Source organism: Halichoeres trimaculatus, unplaced genomic scaffold, assembly GCF_033239565.1.
Source record: "Halichoeres trimaculatus isolate MK-OKI-2021-1 unplaced genomic scaffold, fHalTri1.1 fHalTri1_scaffold_13, whole genome shotgun sequence".
Classification (NCBI taxonomy): Eukaryota; Metazoa; Chordata; class Actinopteri; order Labriformes; family Labridae; genus Halichoeres; species Halichoeres trimaculatus.
Window position 1 is genome coordinate 28663981 of NW_027437191.1, and position 18756 is coordinate 28682736.

General features: G+C 39.1%; 1 protein-coding gene across 2 annotated transcripts in view; it reads left to right on the plus strand.

Annotated features, from left to right (window-relative positions):
- Positions 1-18756, plus strand: part of fam184ab (family with sequence similarity 184 member Ab) — a 233802-nt gene that overhangs the window by 138917 nt on the left and 76129 nt on the right. For both annotated transcript variants that reach the window (XM_074685172.1, XM_074685173.1), the window contains exons 11-12: positions 261-422; positions 4441-4562. In XM_074685172.1, the coding sequence (XP_074541273.1) occupies positions 261-422; positions 4441-4562 (284 nt within the window). The remainder of the gene's footprint in view (positions 1-260; positions 423-4440; positions 4563-18756) is intronic.

The following is an 18756-nucleotide window of genomic DNA, read 5'->3' on the forward strand; positions in this document are numbered from 1 at the left end:
TGAACATCAGGGTGAATTAATATCTGATGCACAGAAAAACTATGTTGCCACGTTTGCAGAAATCCACAAGCTCTTCTCATTTAAAAATCCAGCATGAAAACAGTTATTGAATGCATTTTTGATGGAAATTCCTCCTCGCTGAGCATAAAATGCTGATGAAGCCGCGAAGCTGAGACACAGCCTGAAGTTCAGCAGAGGAGAGGACGGTGAATTCAGCTTTCCTTTCTTACTCTTTCTTGTGTAATTCCTCCTCCCTGCAGGTGACTCGGCTGCAGCAGGAGGTGCAGCAGGGGGAGCAAGACATTGGATCAGCTGAGGGACAGATCTCCACTCTGAAGGAGGCGCAGGACAAGCTGCTGGAGGAGCTGGACGCTACCAGAGCCAGACTGAGAGAGACCAGCAATCTGCTGACTGCACTGCAGGTCTGGCCAACACACACACACACTCACACACACACACAGATTCACTACGTGCCTTTAAGGACAACCCACGTCCTTGTTTAAACCTTGCATTAAGATGCATCTTGGGTGATTCGATCACAAGTGGACAGCTCTGAGGAAAGGTGTGGATGCACTTGAGGTGCATTAAGGAGGCACTCAGATCCCATTACTCAGACCAGATCCTGAGTCGCCCCAGGCTGTTTTTTTTCTCCCGACATTTTAACAACACAAACACATTTTTTGTTCATACCCTGAGCCGGAGTGTATCTCACAGGGGAACTTTCCTTTTTCCTTGTTTTCTGCCACATTGAGCAGCTTCCTAGCACTCATCAAAGACCCTGAAGACTTCATTATGAAAGAGTAGATTGAAAGCTCCATGGTAACTCGTCAGACTTTGAAAAACAAAATAATTACCTTTTTGTCACCATTTTAATAGTAGCAAATGCTAGCAAGCAGATGCTAGCATTTAGCCTCTTGGTATTACAAAGTCCCACACTTCGTACAACAACAAATGGTATTTTTTTCACCTTGTAAGAACATGACCATAAAAAATGACCAAAGATGCTCAAGATTTCCACCGCCACCCATTGATTCTTAAGATCAATGATTCTAAACTGGTAAGCCTGCACTCAAAAGTGAGTCATTGGCTGAATCTTAATGTCCACACTCACTCACACACTAACTTACTTTAAGCTGCATCCCTGATAAGTCCATGAGGGTTCAGGGCTACACCAATGTAAAATTGTAAAGTGCAGCTCTAGTAAAGTAAAGTAGGGCTCTTGCATTGACCTTCTTAGCCCTTAACGCACCCTTTCTGTAAGCCAGCATGTTTGCAGACTTACCGTGAGGGAATTACCCAGAGTTCATTGTAATGTGACATGGAAATGTAGAAACACGAGGTTCAACAAAAAAAGAGACAACAAATAAATACTACAGAAATCAAAACCAAAGCTGATGCTTTATTTAAAAAAGTCTGCATGTCTTTAAGAATAAATGTACAAAACCGCCTATTTATATCTTTACACATACAGTGTGTGCAGCTCCATGAGTGCATTCAGATTTGGTATATTCATATTTCTTTCAGCTTGGTGGATGAACTATTTTGACTTATAGGGACGTATCGGCAAAATGTTATTTCAGTCTAAAGCTTGTTCAATAAAACATCATACTGCTGCATGTGAGCTACATTATCCTCTTAAGACCTGAGTTTTTGTCTGGTGTGCGATTTTTAATTCACCTTGTTATTTGGGATAAGTAAGACCGAAGAAGTATAACAACTAAACTTGGTCTTTGTATGGGAAGTTTGACTATCTGTGTTATGAGTTCTCTATTAGTCGTTTGTGAGTAGTGTTCTTGTACTTAAATATGTTGTATTTTTCACTGAAATGGGTGTAACCTTGTGATTTCACCAAAAGATGATGTGGGCTGTGTCCCTAAATGTGGCTAATCGGTCAAAGTTTTAAGAAATGAAGTATCATGGGTCTAAGAGGCAGAAATGTAATGTCCACATATGTGGACGTGAGGTCTTGAGAGGTTATAACAAGCAGGTTGTGTGAGAAGTGGCAAAGTGCCGTCCCAATCTGAGTTACACCATTTTGAGCCCTTGCAGACCCATGTACTCAGACACTTTCCAGGCGATCTTTATAAAGTCTGTAAGGGCTCAGGGCTCAGGGATCAGGGTTTAGGGGGCACATTGAAATTCAACTGTGGACCCACTTCTAGTGGGTCATGGTCCTTTCCTGGGCACAAAAATGTAAAGGAATAAATCCTGTGCTTTTACTTTGAAAGGACTTGCAGCAAAAGGCTTGCAGTAGACTGCTGTCTGTTCACACTTTTTTATTCCTATAACTTTTTTTAATGAGTTTTTTTTTTTTTTTTTTTTTTTTTTTATACGTTTGATCCTCAATACACACATATAAACATATACATACATTCTGAAGACATAAAAAGATAAATGAACACATGTCTGCATGTATATATGTATACATGTATACGTAAGAAGACATACGTACACATACAAGCACAAGAAGTAAATCTATGAACAGGAACGTAATACATATAAGTCACCATCATCATCACAAGGACGTCTGTAAGCAGAACTCACGTACACATACATATACATAAAAACATTCAAAAATAGTTACACAAGGCAAGGCAAGGCAAGTTTCAGCATGGCAATTCAAAGGGCTTTACAGACAGAACAAATCATAGAAAACAATTAAAATTCAATTAAAAAGGAGATTAATTAAAAGATACAATAAAACAATTAAAAAAACATATAAAAACATATGTTCAAGCACGAACATACATGGGTGCACACAGTAGAAGACAAGAATATAAAAGATGACATACAAAATACAAACCTGTTCATGCAGTCAAAGATGATTTAATTACCCTGGCTAATTAAATAAACTTTCCCGCATCCTTTTTTCTCCAGTTCTTTTCAGAGCCTTATGGAAAAGGTCATTTGCTCTAGAGATGTAGTTGCTTCACAATATTAATAAAGATACTAGCAGTAAGGCATTTCCACCACAGACTATTTTTTGTGATGCCCTTTTTACTGCCAGCAAAATCTTTAGGAGGTTAGGAGGTCTGCTCAGTCCATTGGGTAAATGTCTGAGGTAAAGGGATGTAAATGTTACTTTTATAATGGATTTTTGATATAATTGTTGCAACTTCCTTCCAGAAAGGCTCAATAAAGAGACAAGACCAGAAAACATGAGTACGGTCAACCATTGTCACTTTTTTATTTCTGTTTAGCAGTTATAAAAAAGAATATTAAGTTTTCCAACCGAAGTTCCCTCAAGTCCAAGTTCTAGTAGAAAAGAACTTCACTTCCCAAGCGTGCTGCCAAAGATCTTCAGATATTCTTGAGTTCACACTCTTTAACAGCAGGTTGTGATAATTCCCTGTCATGCTGTTTGTTATCTGAGACCTGAAAAATTTGTTTTCATGGCTAAGCACAAGTATAACACAGTCAGTATGAGAAATGGACGAAATCCTTGGTATACTGGGATATTCTGTGATGTCTCAGGTCCAAACTTCATCGTGTTTTAATCTAAAAAGTTCGAGAAGTGTCACATTTTCTGATCCGTGAAAAACTAAAGCTGACGGAGATGGGATTTTTGGGGCCGAAGCCGATACCGGTACAGGGGGCAAGAAAAAGCTGATTTCCGATATATCCGCCAATAATGACGGACGTGTGAATTAGCATCAGCATTCATCTCTGTTTATCTCACAAAAAAGCAATTAACACAACCTTAAAACGCCATATTATAGTCTTACATTAGATAATGGTGGGTGTGTGAATTTACTGTTACATACATCTTTGTTTATTTCACAAAGGTACAACTTACACAACGTTAAACATTGGTACACACTCTTTAAAACTTATGTGAAAAAAACCTTGAATGCTCTCCTTGGCATGTCTGAACAATGTGTTTTTGTCATGGTGCGCTAAAGTGTAGAGTAACATTGTTTTGCAAAGTCAAACAGCACTAACAAAGCCACAGAGGGCGAGACACCAACCCGATACACCACAGTGCAGTTTATACAGATGGCGTCAGTCACACAGAGACACTGGTGCAGGTTTATGTCCTAATCTGAGACCATATTGAGCACGTCATCTCCACTTTCTCATCTCAGCTGTCAACAAAAGAAAAGGCCAAATGAAAACCTGAACTCAAATAAAGATAAAGTTTGAGCTCTGAGGTGTCAGGTGGGGAATGGCTGCCTTGTAAATGGGCTAAAATTGGACGAAAAGGCCTTCCGTGTCACCAGCAGAGAACATTTTGTGCTGCTGTTATCAATTTAATCTCTTTCACACCTCAATAAATACAGAAACTTTCAAAGGTTTCAAAGTCCAGTTTTTTAAAGGCCAGGAAAAGGGAACATGACAGCTCTTAGACCATGAAAACACACAAAAAATATTTAATATATAACCACAAGCTTTCTTTCCACTGTGTGAGTTTGGGCTGATAAGTTTTCTTTTGTTTCTCAGGGAGAGCTGGAGACCCAGAAACGACAGCATGAAGCCAAACTCATCACCACCAAAGAAGAAGAAAAACTGAAGATGGACAAGATGGCTCTGGAGCTGGAGCTTAAGTGGACTGAAACACTCAGGTAGCTGTGTGTGTGTGTGTGTGCGTGTGTGTGTGTATGTGTGTGTGTGTGTGTGTCTGAGAGGGGTAGAGGAGCACCCACAGTCATTGTCTTGTCTTTAACAGAGAGAGCATGAAATTAAGAATGGATTGGAAGGAAGCCTTTCAATTTCGCTATTTTTGTCTCCCCACACACACACACTCATAAACAGTCGAACACACACATACAGAGGTCATCCGGCTCTGATATTGACCGTGACAGAGCATTATCCTCGGAGGGCTCTGCAACTTTGCGGCTCATTGCAGTGTTAAAGCCGTTCATCTCGAAGTCTCAGGGAGCGTCCTCAGAGCTCCTGTGGGGTTTAAATCCCAACCCTGAAGAATCGAATTGACTGTTTCAGGTGTGAACTGATGTTCTCGTAGCTGTGCAGGCTCTTAATGACTGTGTTGCAGTTAATCTCAGCTTTAAATGGTGTCTAGCAGAAAATTTAAATCCAAATGACAAATTTTGACCATTTACCCCTCTGGATCCCAAGCACATTTTAAAGGATAAGTTTGGTTTATACAGCTTTTACATTGTTTATAGAATGAAGTAGAACAAAATACTCACCCAGAAGACTTTCCTGATCCAAGCAGTGCTTCGGGAGATATTTAGATCCAAAATCGTGCAGCGGACGTCCGTATAATGGGATCCAGACAGCGCCGCTCCTAAAACTGCATTAATCGTCCAAAAACTCGTTTTTTTCACCAATATTCCATCATGGTCCGCTCCAGGTTAGTCCTCTGCTGCAGTCTGTGTCACTCCAGACAGCGCTGTGTGGCTGTACTGACCTCTGAACTGAAAACTTTGTTTACACCTGCCCCTCAAAGAAAGGAGTCAGCTCTCCAGAGAGTACTGCGCATGCGCAGTGACACAGACTGCAGCAGAGGACTAACCTGGAGCGGACCATGATGGAATATTGGTGAAAAACACAAGTTTTTGGACGATTAATGCAGTTTTAGGAGCAGCGCTGTCTATGCCCTGATGGATCCCATTATACGGACGTCTGCTGCACGATTTTGGATCTAAATATCTCCCGAAGCACTGCTTGGGTCAGGAAAACCTTCTGGGTGAGTATTTTGTTCAACTTCATTCTATAAACAATGTAAAAGCTGTATAAACCCAACTTATCCTTTAAGCGTTTCTTGCTTGTGTAATATTTTTACTCTCTGTGGACTCATTTTTTACTGCAATATGAAGTTCTGCACTTCTATGAGGTCAGGAAAACCAGGGCTAAAGGCAGATGTAACTCAACAATGTCTCAGCAACATGACAGATCCAGAATGCAGGAAGCTATTCAAAATAAATAAATAAATGAATGAATAAAAATAAAAAAAAGGCAGAAATTTCTATATTTACTCTAAAATAATGAAAACTGTAAATAACTATGTACAAAACACTTTATTCAAGTCTTGGATCAAAGAAGAGTGAGGTATTTTCATTTTTACAAGCTCTAAACACACAAACTGTTGCTAATTGGTGTAGAGCAGCCCCAAGCTGAAACATGACACCAGGAAGATGGAAGGCAATTTTCAAAGAATTCTTTAAATATAAATACAGGACATATATCGATCATTCAAGGCTTTTGTGAGGCAGTAAAGAATGTAGAATTATTTGTTTTTTACAGAATTGAGCTAGGGCAAACGGTTGATTTTCTGCGGATTTTCAAAGAGGACATGTGAATAAACGAGATGTGGAAGGCAGTCTCACTAAAATCACTCTACTTTACCGCCGGTTTGCTGACTTCACGTGTGATACATTCAGGGACCGTCGGAAATTTGAGAATCTGACGATAACGCCACTTTTTACAGCTTTTGAATATAACAAACGGTTTGAAAATTCCAGGCATTTGAAAATAAGTGCGTTTTTGACACCAGAGAGACTCTGAAACTTCGACCATTTAAATTTAAAGCATCAGAATCTAAATCCCCAAATTGAAGACGCGATGTAACCTTGTTGCTTGCCATCCCAGGTGAATGACTTGATGAGCTTATATAACATCTATTCATCCAGCCGGCTGCTGAACTTCAAGTCTCAAAATCTGTCCCCGGGTTGGCTCGTCCAAATACAAGAGAAGAAACTTTATTTTTTAGAAGTGGTGTCCCAGTTACCCTGGATAATTCACAGGCTGTGACTGTATTCACAGTGACTGTGTTTCCCTGTAAAGTTCTGCCAGTGAAAGCTGTTCACAGTGACGTCTGTGGATCATCCAGAATAATTGGGACACTGTTTTTGTTGATGGAATTTGCCTCTGAATATTTTAAACCTATTTTTGTAATGCTGTGGGCACCATTATGAAACTTGAGTCATATCAGTATCACAGGGAGGACAAAGGAAATTTGACAAATATCTCACAGATGCATCATGAGACAATCAACGCTCCTGTGGAGAGAGTCGAGGGATGTTCGTCACAAAAGACTATTCATTCACCAACGACTGCCTGTGATGCCTTTAAGTGACGTTTTGGAGGTCAAAGATAACTATAAGCTACTACTGTTGGTTAGAGGCTCCACCTAAACTCCAGTTGACCCTAACCCACAGTGATCAACGCAGTTCTGTGCTGGTCTGTGCAATGCTCTGCAGTACTCCTGCAAAACACATGGAAGCAGTGTCATCGTGTGATTGTCAGATCACGTAATTCCAGTCTCGCAACATTTTCTGCTTGCTTTTTTAACAGCAATTTTAACTTATTATGTTGTGAAATAGTTTGTACTAGGGATGGAACGGTTAATGAAAAAAATCCGTACCGCTCTGTTTTAATGTCACTACTCAGTTTGATGAGAGTATGTAGCTCCGATCATACGTATGCGCAACATTGAGGTGAAGGAAGCGTGTGTTGTGTACATAATAAGCGGTAAAGACAGAGTTAGAGGGTGTAGCTGTGGCGTGGTGTGGTTCTGCCGTCACGGAGCACTTGAGATTTAGTGTGAGCTCTGATGACAGTGGTTAGAAAGTGGAGGATAAAACCGCGACTGAGTGTTGCCAACTTAGAGACTTTGTCGCAACATATAATGACTTATCAGACCCATCTGGACAGTGTTTTTTTAAAGAGGACAGCTCTTGCGACTTCTCTGGAGTTTGGAGAATCTGAGGTTAAAGTGTGTTTTGATCTCCTCAATGGTAAGCATGTGTGAGTCCCTCCCTTATCCAAAACACAGAAAGACAGTCCTCCTCACTCACAGCAGCCTCCTCCTGCTGCTCCAAAGCAGGAAACTGCATTCACATAAATCACGCAAGTGTGTGTCTCATTATGGTCACTTCTGCTGGTCCCCGGCCCAGATAAAGTAGGAGGGTTGATATTTAGACATGAAAAATCAAGAATGGACAGAAGAAAGTTAATTTGTAGTTCTAAACATATTTATGATGTTGTGTTTTACCTACTTTCTGTCTCTCCCATGTTATTTTTTTATCTCTCCTACAGAGTTCATGACAATTACATGCTAATGGATTATTATGCACATCAGACAGCAGCGTCATTTAGTGGCTCTTAGTGGCTTCTGGGACAACCAATAGTGACTTTCCTTACTGAGGAGTTGTCATGTTGAAACTAGCAGTGCTTCACTCAGCTTTAATGATGTTTGAAATGGAAAACAGCCTCTTTCTTTCAGGTTTTTCATGACAATACATGACAGAATTGATTAAAAATAATATGTTAATAGTGGATTATTAGGGTATATGGTAATCTGGGGTGTTTAAAACAACAATGAACACCGTGGTTTTTGTGAACTGTTCCATCTCTAGTTTATACATGTTGAAGTTTATCAAACATTAACTATCACAAGAAGTAATAGAAAGGAAACATCAGATACGATGAAATGAACAGCTGATGTGTGGAAATGTTGCAAATACAGAAAGCGCAAACCTTCTTAGCGTACAAATCAAAAGGATTGTGGTTTGTGTCGTCTCGATGTATAGCTACATTTGGTAGAAGGTGCACGTAGGGCTTCTGCATTGAAAAACCTCTACGTAGGCCCTTAGCGTATGGCAAGGCTAATTAATTAGAAACTTGGTCAGGCTGGATTTTCAGACTTAGAACATGAGGTGGGCCATGTCTGCTTTATTGTTGTACAGCTCCGGTTGGAAGAAGCAGTCAAACGCTAAATTTTAGCCGCCCCCTCATGAGATCCCTTGGTAAACTTTGAAACACAACACATTTTACAGTGTGGTGTCATCAGACCTTATAATCTTTTAGCTCTGCAACATACTCATAACAGAGCAAACACATTGGTTTGGTTTTTGGACTTGGTGGTAAAAATAATGATTACTTTCCAGTCTACACAGGATTAATCTGACAATTTTCCTCGCTGATATTTCGTTTAAGGGTAGACAGAAACGTGCTGTTTTCACCTGCGTAGGACTGCTAATGATATCTTTTCAAACACACCTGCTCTGTGACACAATGCATTGGGTTGTTTGTTAAGTTAGGATGGATGTTGAAGTCAGTATTTGTAATGTTGGAATTTTTGTAATAACTTGTCAGTGTCAGTAAAATATGTTTTTCTCATTGGACATAAATCTTAATCACTAAGCAGCTGCTTTCGGGCCAAACAAGAGTTGCTTTTGAGCCGCTAATTGAATAGCGCTAGCATAAGGTATGGCAATTTAACAAAGCAGCGACCAGGCATTAAAATCAGTCTCTTGAATGTAAATTCATCATTGAAAATTGTTGAAATCTGTCTTTTTTCTTTCTTTTTTTTCTGTAGTTTTCAACAAAATAACATCCAAATTGTCAACCCAAGCTACAAAATATCCCTAGCTTACGAGTAAGCTTCCGATAAAAGCCTGTCCCAATTAAAGGCGGGATCTTCCTTAGTAGCCTGGTGAGGCACAATTTTGATATGTCACATTGTCTGAACACTGAAGTAACACAATGAAAACAGGAGCAACTGAATGTAATCCAGTACTTAGGTTTGTGTAACTATAAGGAGTTACAGGAGGATCTGTTGCTATGATTTTTAAAGAGAATGAGAAGAAACATAACATAAATTGAGCTGATGTCCAGTGCCATGAGGAGAAGAGTTGGCAATCAGCTGGAGTGTACACACAGGTCAATGCACAGTGTTCAAGCATGGCATAGATCTGCATTGCAGCCTCCTCTAAACTTTGTCAAGTATAGACCTGATGAACTCCCTCATTGAGCTTCTGCTATGTGAACACATCCATTGTATTAGTAAACTCAAAGCATTGAGTCAGATTCCTTTGTGTGTGTGTGGGCTTTTCGCAGACTAATCCCTTAACACGATGAGTTTCACAGAAAAATGCTAAATTCGTTTTTATTTTTTCCTGGAAAGTTGGACGTAAAATCATATTGTTGATTTATCTCACAGCAGCTCAGAGCAGACTTCTGCTCCCACCAAACCGTTATGTAAGAGGCTGACAGAACTTTCACTTGGTGCACAAACAACAGAGCCAAACCCAGGAACTCATTACTGACATCCGATGCATGCCTAATCCCAAAATACCCATTCAAACAAATGAAACTCCCATCACCATCAATGGGTCTTCTAAATTCCCCTGAACACTCATTAGCACTAACCAAAAGTGGAAAACTAGCATTTGGCACATCAGTGGAGAGGCTTGACAACATTACCTCCTCAAACAGCATAAAAAATAACAGACCTTCACATCATTTCAGCGGCGTATTCAACCAGAACAGAGGAGCAGAGATGGAAAAAGCACAACAGAAGAAGTAGAACAGGGGATCCAGCTCCTTGGGGTTCAGTTTCAGCTTGTTTACTGAACTGTAAAGCATACAAAGAAGATGATACTGGACATTTCATGTCTTGCTCATTACCTCCGTTGGCTGTTCCCTGGGAGGTACTGTGGGTCGATCCATGTAGTCTACAAGCTTCAATCACGTTTTTCCCCTCAGTTGTCATGACCGTCAATGTCTCCTTTCATTCTTCTTCTCATTACTGGCGACTTGACGGCTAATGACTACTGCTGTTCTCCTACTCTATAGGGACCCTTTGTTATCTGCATGTGATGATGTGTTGTCTATCATTCTTTTGTCTCTGTCCATCTTCCTCCATAAAAACAGCTACATCTTTAAGTATCTAGCTTACTCGCAACCTACCCGTCGAGCTGTCTTTTCTCCTGTCCGTCTATATTTGGTACATCCATCTATCCATGCATCTATCTGTACATCCAACCTTACATACATCCATTTGTCCATCCATCTGTCCATCAGTCGATCAAGCCAGTCATCCATCTGTCCACCAATTCACACAATTCATCCATTTGTTTATTATTCCCATTTCATAATTGCCATCAATCCCTCAATCCATCCATCATTACATTTATCCATCCATCTGCCTTTCCTCAATACATCCCATCATCTGTCATCCATCAATACATCTACTGATCATCCATTAAAACATCCAGCCATCCGTCTATCTATCAATCCTTACATCAATCCATTTGTCCGTCCATCGATTCATCCATCAATCCATCCATTTATCAATCTATACATCCATCCATCACCGCATCCATCTATCTGTTCATCCACCCATCAATCCATCCAATTAGAAGTCCAACCATTCATCTGTTTTTCATCAATACATCCCATCACCTGTCATCCATCAATACATCCAACGATCCTCCATTCAAACGTCCATCCATCCGTCTATACATCCATCCGTCTATACATCCATCCATACTCCCATCCATCCATCCATCAATCTATCCATCCATTCATTAATCTATCCATCCACCCATCCATCCAACTTTTCATCCATCCATCAACACATCCATCTATCTGTTCATCCACCCTCCATCCATCCTTTTATACATCCAACCACCCATCTGTCCAACATCCATCTATCCATCTCTCCATCCATCTATGTGTCCATCGAACCATCTATCCGTTCATCCATCAAAACATCTCCATCCGTCTTTCTATCCATCCATCCATCCATCCATCAATCCATCCATCTATCCAACCATTCATTAATCTATCCATCCATCTATCATCCATTTAAATGTCCAGCCATCTGTCCATCAATCCATCCTTACTACCATCCATCCATACCTCTGTCTATCCATCCACCCATCCATCCATCTATCCATCCATCAACACATCCATCTATCATCCATCCATCAACACATCCATCCATCAATCAATATATCCAAGTGCACACCAGTCCATCTAACCATCCATCCATCCATCAAAACCTTGAATCACTAATCTATCTATCCATCTATCCATTCATCTATCATCCTTCAACACATCTGTCGAGCTGTACATCCCTCTGTCCATCCATTTATTAATCCCTCCCTTTATACCGTTTATACATCCATTAATACATCCACCCATCATCCATACACTCATCCATTGATCCATCGATCCATCCATTCACCCATTCACCTAAACTCAGCGCTGCTGTTTCTGAGCCCTCCTGGTCGTCTCCTTTTTAAATCCCAGAGGAAAACTTCTAAGGAGCAAACAGAAATAGAGGCCAATAAGTGTCAGGTCCAACATCAAATTATGAAAGAAGTGATGTTAAAATACCATGAAGCAGTTTAGGATCCTCAAGCGTCCTTTTCCTCCTATCAGGGGAATCATCACAACCTAAATCTGTCAGCAGTCTCTCCAGGCAGTTTTTATTTCTTTTTATACTTCCCCTGACGTGTGTTTTTTTCTTCTTCACCCAAACATTTATGAAGGCATCTTCCTCCTAACAGGGACATACTTTGCTAATCATGTAAAGCTGATTTGAACTGCAGGGTGCTTCATATTTTTTTTTTTTTTACAGTTTTAAGCTGTAAGGAAAAGAAGCCTCCTAGGCAGGCTCTTAACGTTCAATATTTTGGCAGCGCCTGTAATAGAAAGCGACAAAAACAAACACAAAAAGGAAACTCATTACACACTGTGATGGAAATGATGGTGTGAAATTAACGACGAAAATGGCAGCACCAAACACAGATTGGAGAGGGCTTGTTCTAATTTTCTATCTGATTGCTGACAAGATGGCTGTGGCTAATTTGGTTAAATCACGAATGAAACTGCGAGTCATAATAAGACTTGATCTTGATCTTGAAAGCGGAGGCCCACATACAGAGGAACAAAAAAGATTACACAAGACGGAGCGTATTCATACAGCGCTCCTGTCTGTCTGTCTGTCACTCCCCCCCTCCTCTCTGCCTCCTCTTCATTACCTTTCACTCACCTTCCTTTTGTCTTTCGACGCACAGCTCTTTATTCTCAGGAGAACTCCTATTCATTTGGCGGTTGGGGTGAGTACACTGTGGTTAGTGAGCCGTCTGAATTAAGGAGGCAGGCTTTAATCCGTGCTTCACAGTGGAAACAGACGGTGTCTCTGTGATAGTATAATCAGGCAGAGAGCTCTCAAGCTTACCAAACGAATAGAGAAGGTTCAGCGGATCGGAAGAACAAAGGTGCAGACGGTAGCATGCTACCCTGACCCGCGCGTCGTGGAGCATGTTAGGACATGTTTCTTTTGTGTCTCAATTCAGTCTTTCTGGAAACAGGAGGCTTAAGAAAAATGGATGAGTGGGCCAGTTTATTATCACTGATTTAAAAAATATAATGGATAGACGTAAAGAAATTTGTTAAGAGCCTATGATGTATTGTAATTAATTCGTCTATCTATTTTCAATACTGCTTATTCCGGGGTCACAGGTGGCTGGAGCCAATCACGACCGCCATTGATTGAGAAACAGGTCACATGTCATCCAGGCACACACACACACCTTCAGGCAATTTAGAGTCTCTAACTAACCTGACCTAGCATGCTTTGGACCTCCGCGCACTTGGAAGAAAACACGCACTTCAACCAAACTTGACTATCAATTAATGACCGTAAACAACTGTTACTTGCAGACTTTTTAAACATTTTCATGCCATAAGTTCAGCAGCAAAGACAATCCATCACAATTTAAAAGGAAATAAGGATGATTGAAAGCTGCTGTTAGCATTTAGCTTACATATTTGTTGTGCCCAAGGAAGAAACTCTGTGACAACCCTCCCAGTATGACCTAGCATAAAAAAAAATTTAGCACAGGCCTTATCTGTCTCACATAATTCTGTTAAGGTTGTCATTTTTAAAGTGTTGGCATTGTTGAATGCTAATTTTTAGTATTAAGTTAAAGGCATTGTAGTGTCAAAGCACAGCTTCTTAAAGCTGCTAGCTTGGCAGGAGACTCCAGTCTTGTTAGCTTGTTTTTTTTATCTTGTGTTGACATTTGTTTTGAACAAATTTAAGTGATCCAGTATGACTGAGCGTTGTGTAAATTTAGCTTAGTGCGTCTTATTCACACAAAGCTGTGGTTAGTTTTTTAAAATATCGTTCAGTTGTGTAATATTAGCTTGTTAGCATGTTAGCTTTCTTACCAGATAAACTGGAGCTATGAAAGTGAAAACATTTTTGCTTCTGAAGAAGTCACTTTCAGCAAGCTGGCTTCATCATGCTAACATTTAATACAGCTTAGTCATATTTTTCTAATTCTTATGTCCAAAATGTAACCAAGTTTAGCTAAAATCGACAACAGAAGTCTCAAACTCTGTCAGCTCTGTGACTTCTAGGTTTGTTAATTTTTTCAGGGAGTTGGCATTGCAGCTAATGTTAGATGTTGAAACTGAGGTATGTGAGCAGCTGTATTAAAGGTGAGACATCAGCTGTCATCAAGCAACTCATATCAGCATTTGCATTTTCATGAGGAGTCTGCAGCAGTTTTTGTTTGTACATTTTGGAGTAGGTGTGTAAACTGTGATATGACATTGATGAGGTAAACAGCTTAAGGACAGATAATATGTTATTCCCGTCATTACCACATACAAAACTTCATATCCCGTTTGTAGGCACACAGCCTTTGTTCGTTAACTATGTTGGAAAACGTGGTTTTCCTCACTTTGTAATACTTAATTAATATTTTATCAACTTCCCACACCTGTCATTATGGATATTAATCATCACACATAATCACCAGGGTACTTTAGATAAACACAATTAAGTCCTACAAAAGGTACTCTATAATAAAAACATCTGACCCACTGTAATTACCATAAATCACTACGTTTCCTGGCATTCGTTGATGATGAAAACAGAAGACGAAGAAACTGACTGAGTTCTCAATTGATGCTCTGATTTATTAATTACAAATGAGTCAAGAATGTACAACAGATCTGAGTTCAGTTACCTTTCCCTGTCATCAGAGATAAGCTGGGGTACCCTCTATTACTCTCTTGCTCCGCCTAGTTTAGACATGTCATTCCCATAGTCTGAGTCTTCTGGTGTGCGTTACATCACCGCCTCTGTGCTCGTTCAAGTTGTTTCCCCTTTCAGGGCCCAGCGACATTGATACGTTACTTAAAAAGGAAAGGGAAAAAATGACTCCTGATATAGACATTATCATTATTATTTAACTTTTTCCTATGGTCTGGTGCCCTGCCACACTACTGACGGTCAAAGTTGTTTTTTTTTTTTTTTTATGTGATGTGATGATCTAACGTGCAGTGATTATTTTTATTATTACTGAAATTTTCTCTGTACTGTTTTTATTTGCTTATTTAGTTTTCTTCCTCTTTTTTTTAATTTATGAGACTTAGTATTAAAATGGGGGATATACTTATGCTCAGCGTGTAAATATATATATATATATATATATAATGTTATACATATACATTTTTTTTCTCATCTATGTACTCTTTTTGACAGTTTTTTTGATCTTTCTTAGTTTTTTCAACAAGACCATTAACAAATTGATTAAAAAAATAGCAAAGAAAAAACAAACTAAAAATCCAAAAAATCCTATATATCAAAAAATCGCAATTTGAATCAAGTTGGTGCCCCAAAAAATGGTAATAGAATTGAATCTTGAGAATAGCACATCATCCCAGCCCTAATGATTAACATGGTATGCTTCATGAGATCAAAAGTCCATATGCATAAACTCACAGACATGCATATTTAAATTGCACGTGCTTCCTATCTCTCAGAACAGGCAGCAGAATCCAATTATCCCACATTTTATCAGAATGTTTCCTCCTTTTCTGACAGTTCCTCCAACCCTCCACTCATCCGCTTCTTCTTTACCTTCCTCCATCTGCCCTCATCTCTCCTTCCCTCCCCAGCACATGCTATAGAATAGCATTTATTAGGCAGACCAGAGTCTTTGAAGCCCAAGGCCTTTATGTGTGTGTGAGTGTGAGAGAGTGTGTGTGCTCGGCTGCATGTGCAAAAAAGAAAGACAGGACTCAAACATCCATGACTGCGTACTTCATATTGAAGAAGGACTCGAATGATGACACGTGTCAAGTCCGCTGCATAATAATCGTGACTATACTGTGAGTGTGTGTCCTTTTTCTGTGTGTGTTTGTGTGTGCAAGAGAGCCTTCAGTCTGACACTTTCTGGCTCTCGAAAGAAAAAAAAAGTATTTCCTCCGTTCTCCACTTAACAGCTGCCATTTCAGCTCCCACACAGCTATTACATTGGCCACACTCATAACACACACACATGCACACACACACACTGCCAGACAAAGGGCTGTCAGCAGCAGTGTGAGAGAGTGATGGTCACTCAGTAGATAAAGGAGCATTTATTGTTCCAGTGAAGTTAAAATGAAGCTCTCTGAAACACTTTCACCTCTGCTGCACAGCTACAGCGTCTGTCTCTGACCAGATCCTTTTCGTTCCCTTTGCCTGTGAGCAACAAAAAAAACATGTCAACAAAAAGACTCCAAAAGAAGTACGCCAAGTTTTTAAAGATAAGCTTGTTGACGATGAATCCTGTGACCCTTTTTAACTGCAGCAAACCTCGCTTAACCTTTCAGATGGATTCAGATCTGCCAGGCAGCCGGTGGTTTGAGTCCTCCCTGCAAAAGTGCAAAACTTAACCTGCAGAGATTCCAAACTTTATTAAAATAGGTCATCCCCCAGGTCTTGTCATCATTTTATGTAAATCCAGACACATGAAGAGATTGAAAGTTTGTGAAGCTTTCCATAACTTTTCAGAAAAAAACAAAGTTTACGACGTACAGAAGGCGTGTTGAAAGAAGATTCACGGGGGGGATTGAGTGTTTTATTCATGTCACTGACAAGGAAAAACACAGCCTCTACAGCTGGGCCTGTTTTAATCTCTGTGTACACTCTACGTCTATCAAAGCTGCTCCAGATTATTTAGTATTCATTAATTAACAGTAGGATTATGTTAAAGTGTGGAATATGGAAAGATGCTGATAGTAACAGACCCACAGAGCCCCCCCAAGGTGTGGCTGAATTCATTTTCCTTTTAACATCAAATCAAATCTAGAACAGTTACTGGTTTTATAATTAATAGAATAATGAGGTTTAATATTGTTTCCAACTTAAATATCAGGCTTAATATTCTCTTAACTGTTACATTACCCTAATAATTGGTTTAAAGAATCATTAAAAAAACATTACTACCCAAGATTGCAGTAAATGCATGATTGTAGCGTGCATGCATTAAACCATGGATGTTTTCATAACTGAATTGTTTTAGTATTTGAAGTGCAAAAAAATGACAAATCATGTCAATTCATTTTCAAACATGTTAATTTTTTGTTTTGTTTTTCTTAGTTTTTCTTTTTTGTATGTTGATGTTCTTTTCTTTTTTCTCTTTGTCTTATTTTCACATGCTCCAAATAAAGCCTTCATTCATTCATTCATTCATTTATGTCACATCAGCATTATGCATTAGGCATTAGCTGACCTGCTATTTGATAATAATTTTTAGTCACTACCTATAAACTGTATAAAATATGGTTTTATTGACTTAGGAGACATGGATGGCTTCAGTTAAAAGCTTCATATAGACCTGGTTGATGAGAAATGACATGAACAGAGCTGAAGAGCACAGTGCAATGCCAAGTCAATTCTGACAGACCATCTCGCTTAAGTTGTATATAATATGGCTAAGGATGTTTGATACCACTTTTTTTTGCTAAAAGACTGCAAACTAATGCAGACTAATACCAGTACAAGCACTCCCACTTGAGTACAGAGTACCGATACATTTGATAAAGGAAATTTGAATCAACAGTGACAGATCATTTTGATCAAAGACAGCTCATTCCTAGTACCCGATACTGATACCAGTACCCGCCTAATTATGACGCTAAGGTTGGAGACAAGTTTGTTTGTGTCCGTGAGGTGCTGCACCTGTGTTTGCCCAAAGTGTGAATGTAACTTTGCCCTGGAAAGAAGACGGTCTAAGGGGAGACTGACAGGGACTTTGATTCCTATAACAGCCATTGAAGGTGGCTTTTAAAACTCAATCAGGAAAAAAGGGGTGACTTCACAGAGACTACGTCAATACATCAAAAAGTCTATGCTGAGTACGTACTCCAGTTTTGAAGTCATGATTCATTAAACTTTTGTGCACACATGTTCCTTCACACCCCCTCACACTGCTCTGATTGGGTCCTCTAATTGGAGACGGTCTCAGGTGGACACTTGAGGAACAGATTTGTAATTTTTACCTGATTACAAACAAATCTCCTCTAATTGATGAAAATTAATACTGATCCACTTCACTTCAAGTGATTAAGCAGAGTTGACTCAACAGCATAAGATCTTAGATTGTTCCAAAACATAACCCACAAGTTGTGTAAGCTTAATAGAGTTAATGATTAAATAAGCTCTATAAAACAAAACAGAAAAACAGTTTTTCTCTTGACATTTGCCATCTCGACCTCTGAACTCTCTCTTCTATTTCTCTAATGTTCTGAGTCCTACAGGCTCACTCTGAACTTGGAAAATCTGCCTTCAGCTTTTCTGCTCGTAATGTGGAATTATTAACACCAGACTCAAGAGTCTTCAAGACTTTTTCTCCACATCATTTTTAACTTTTGGCTTTGAATTTAAAGGCATAGATATAAATATATGAAAATAAAAAAAGAAGTTAAAATAAATGAAAAAATGAATGAAATAGATGAGTGAAAGGCTTACAAAATAAAATGTAGGAAAAAAAGGAAATACTTAACCATTAAAAATAAAAGTATTGATAATAACAAAAAATAATAATGATAGTAAAAATAAAATAACATAAAACTGAAAATTAAGTTATGTATATAAAGGTAAAATATTAGAAAAAAATATAAAAATAAATTGACATAAAACTGAAAATTAAGTTATGTGAACAAATTAAAATATATACTTAAAAAACATAATAATTAAATTACAAAAAACCTTGA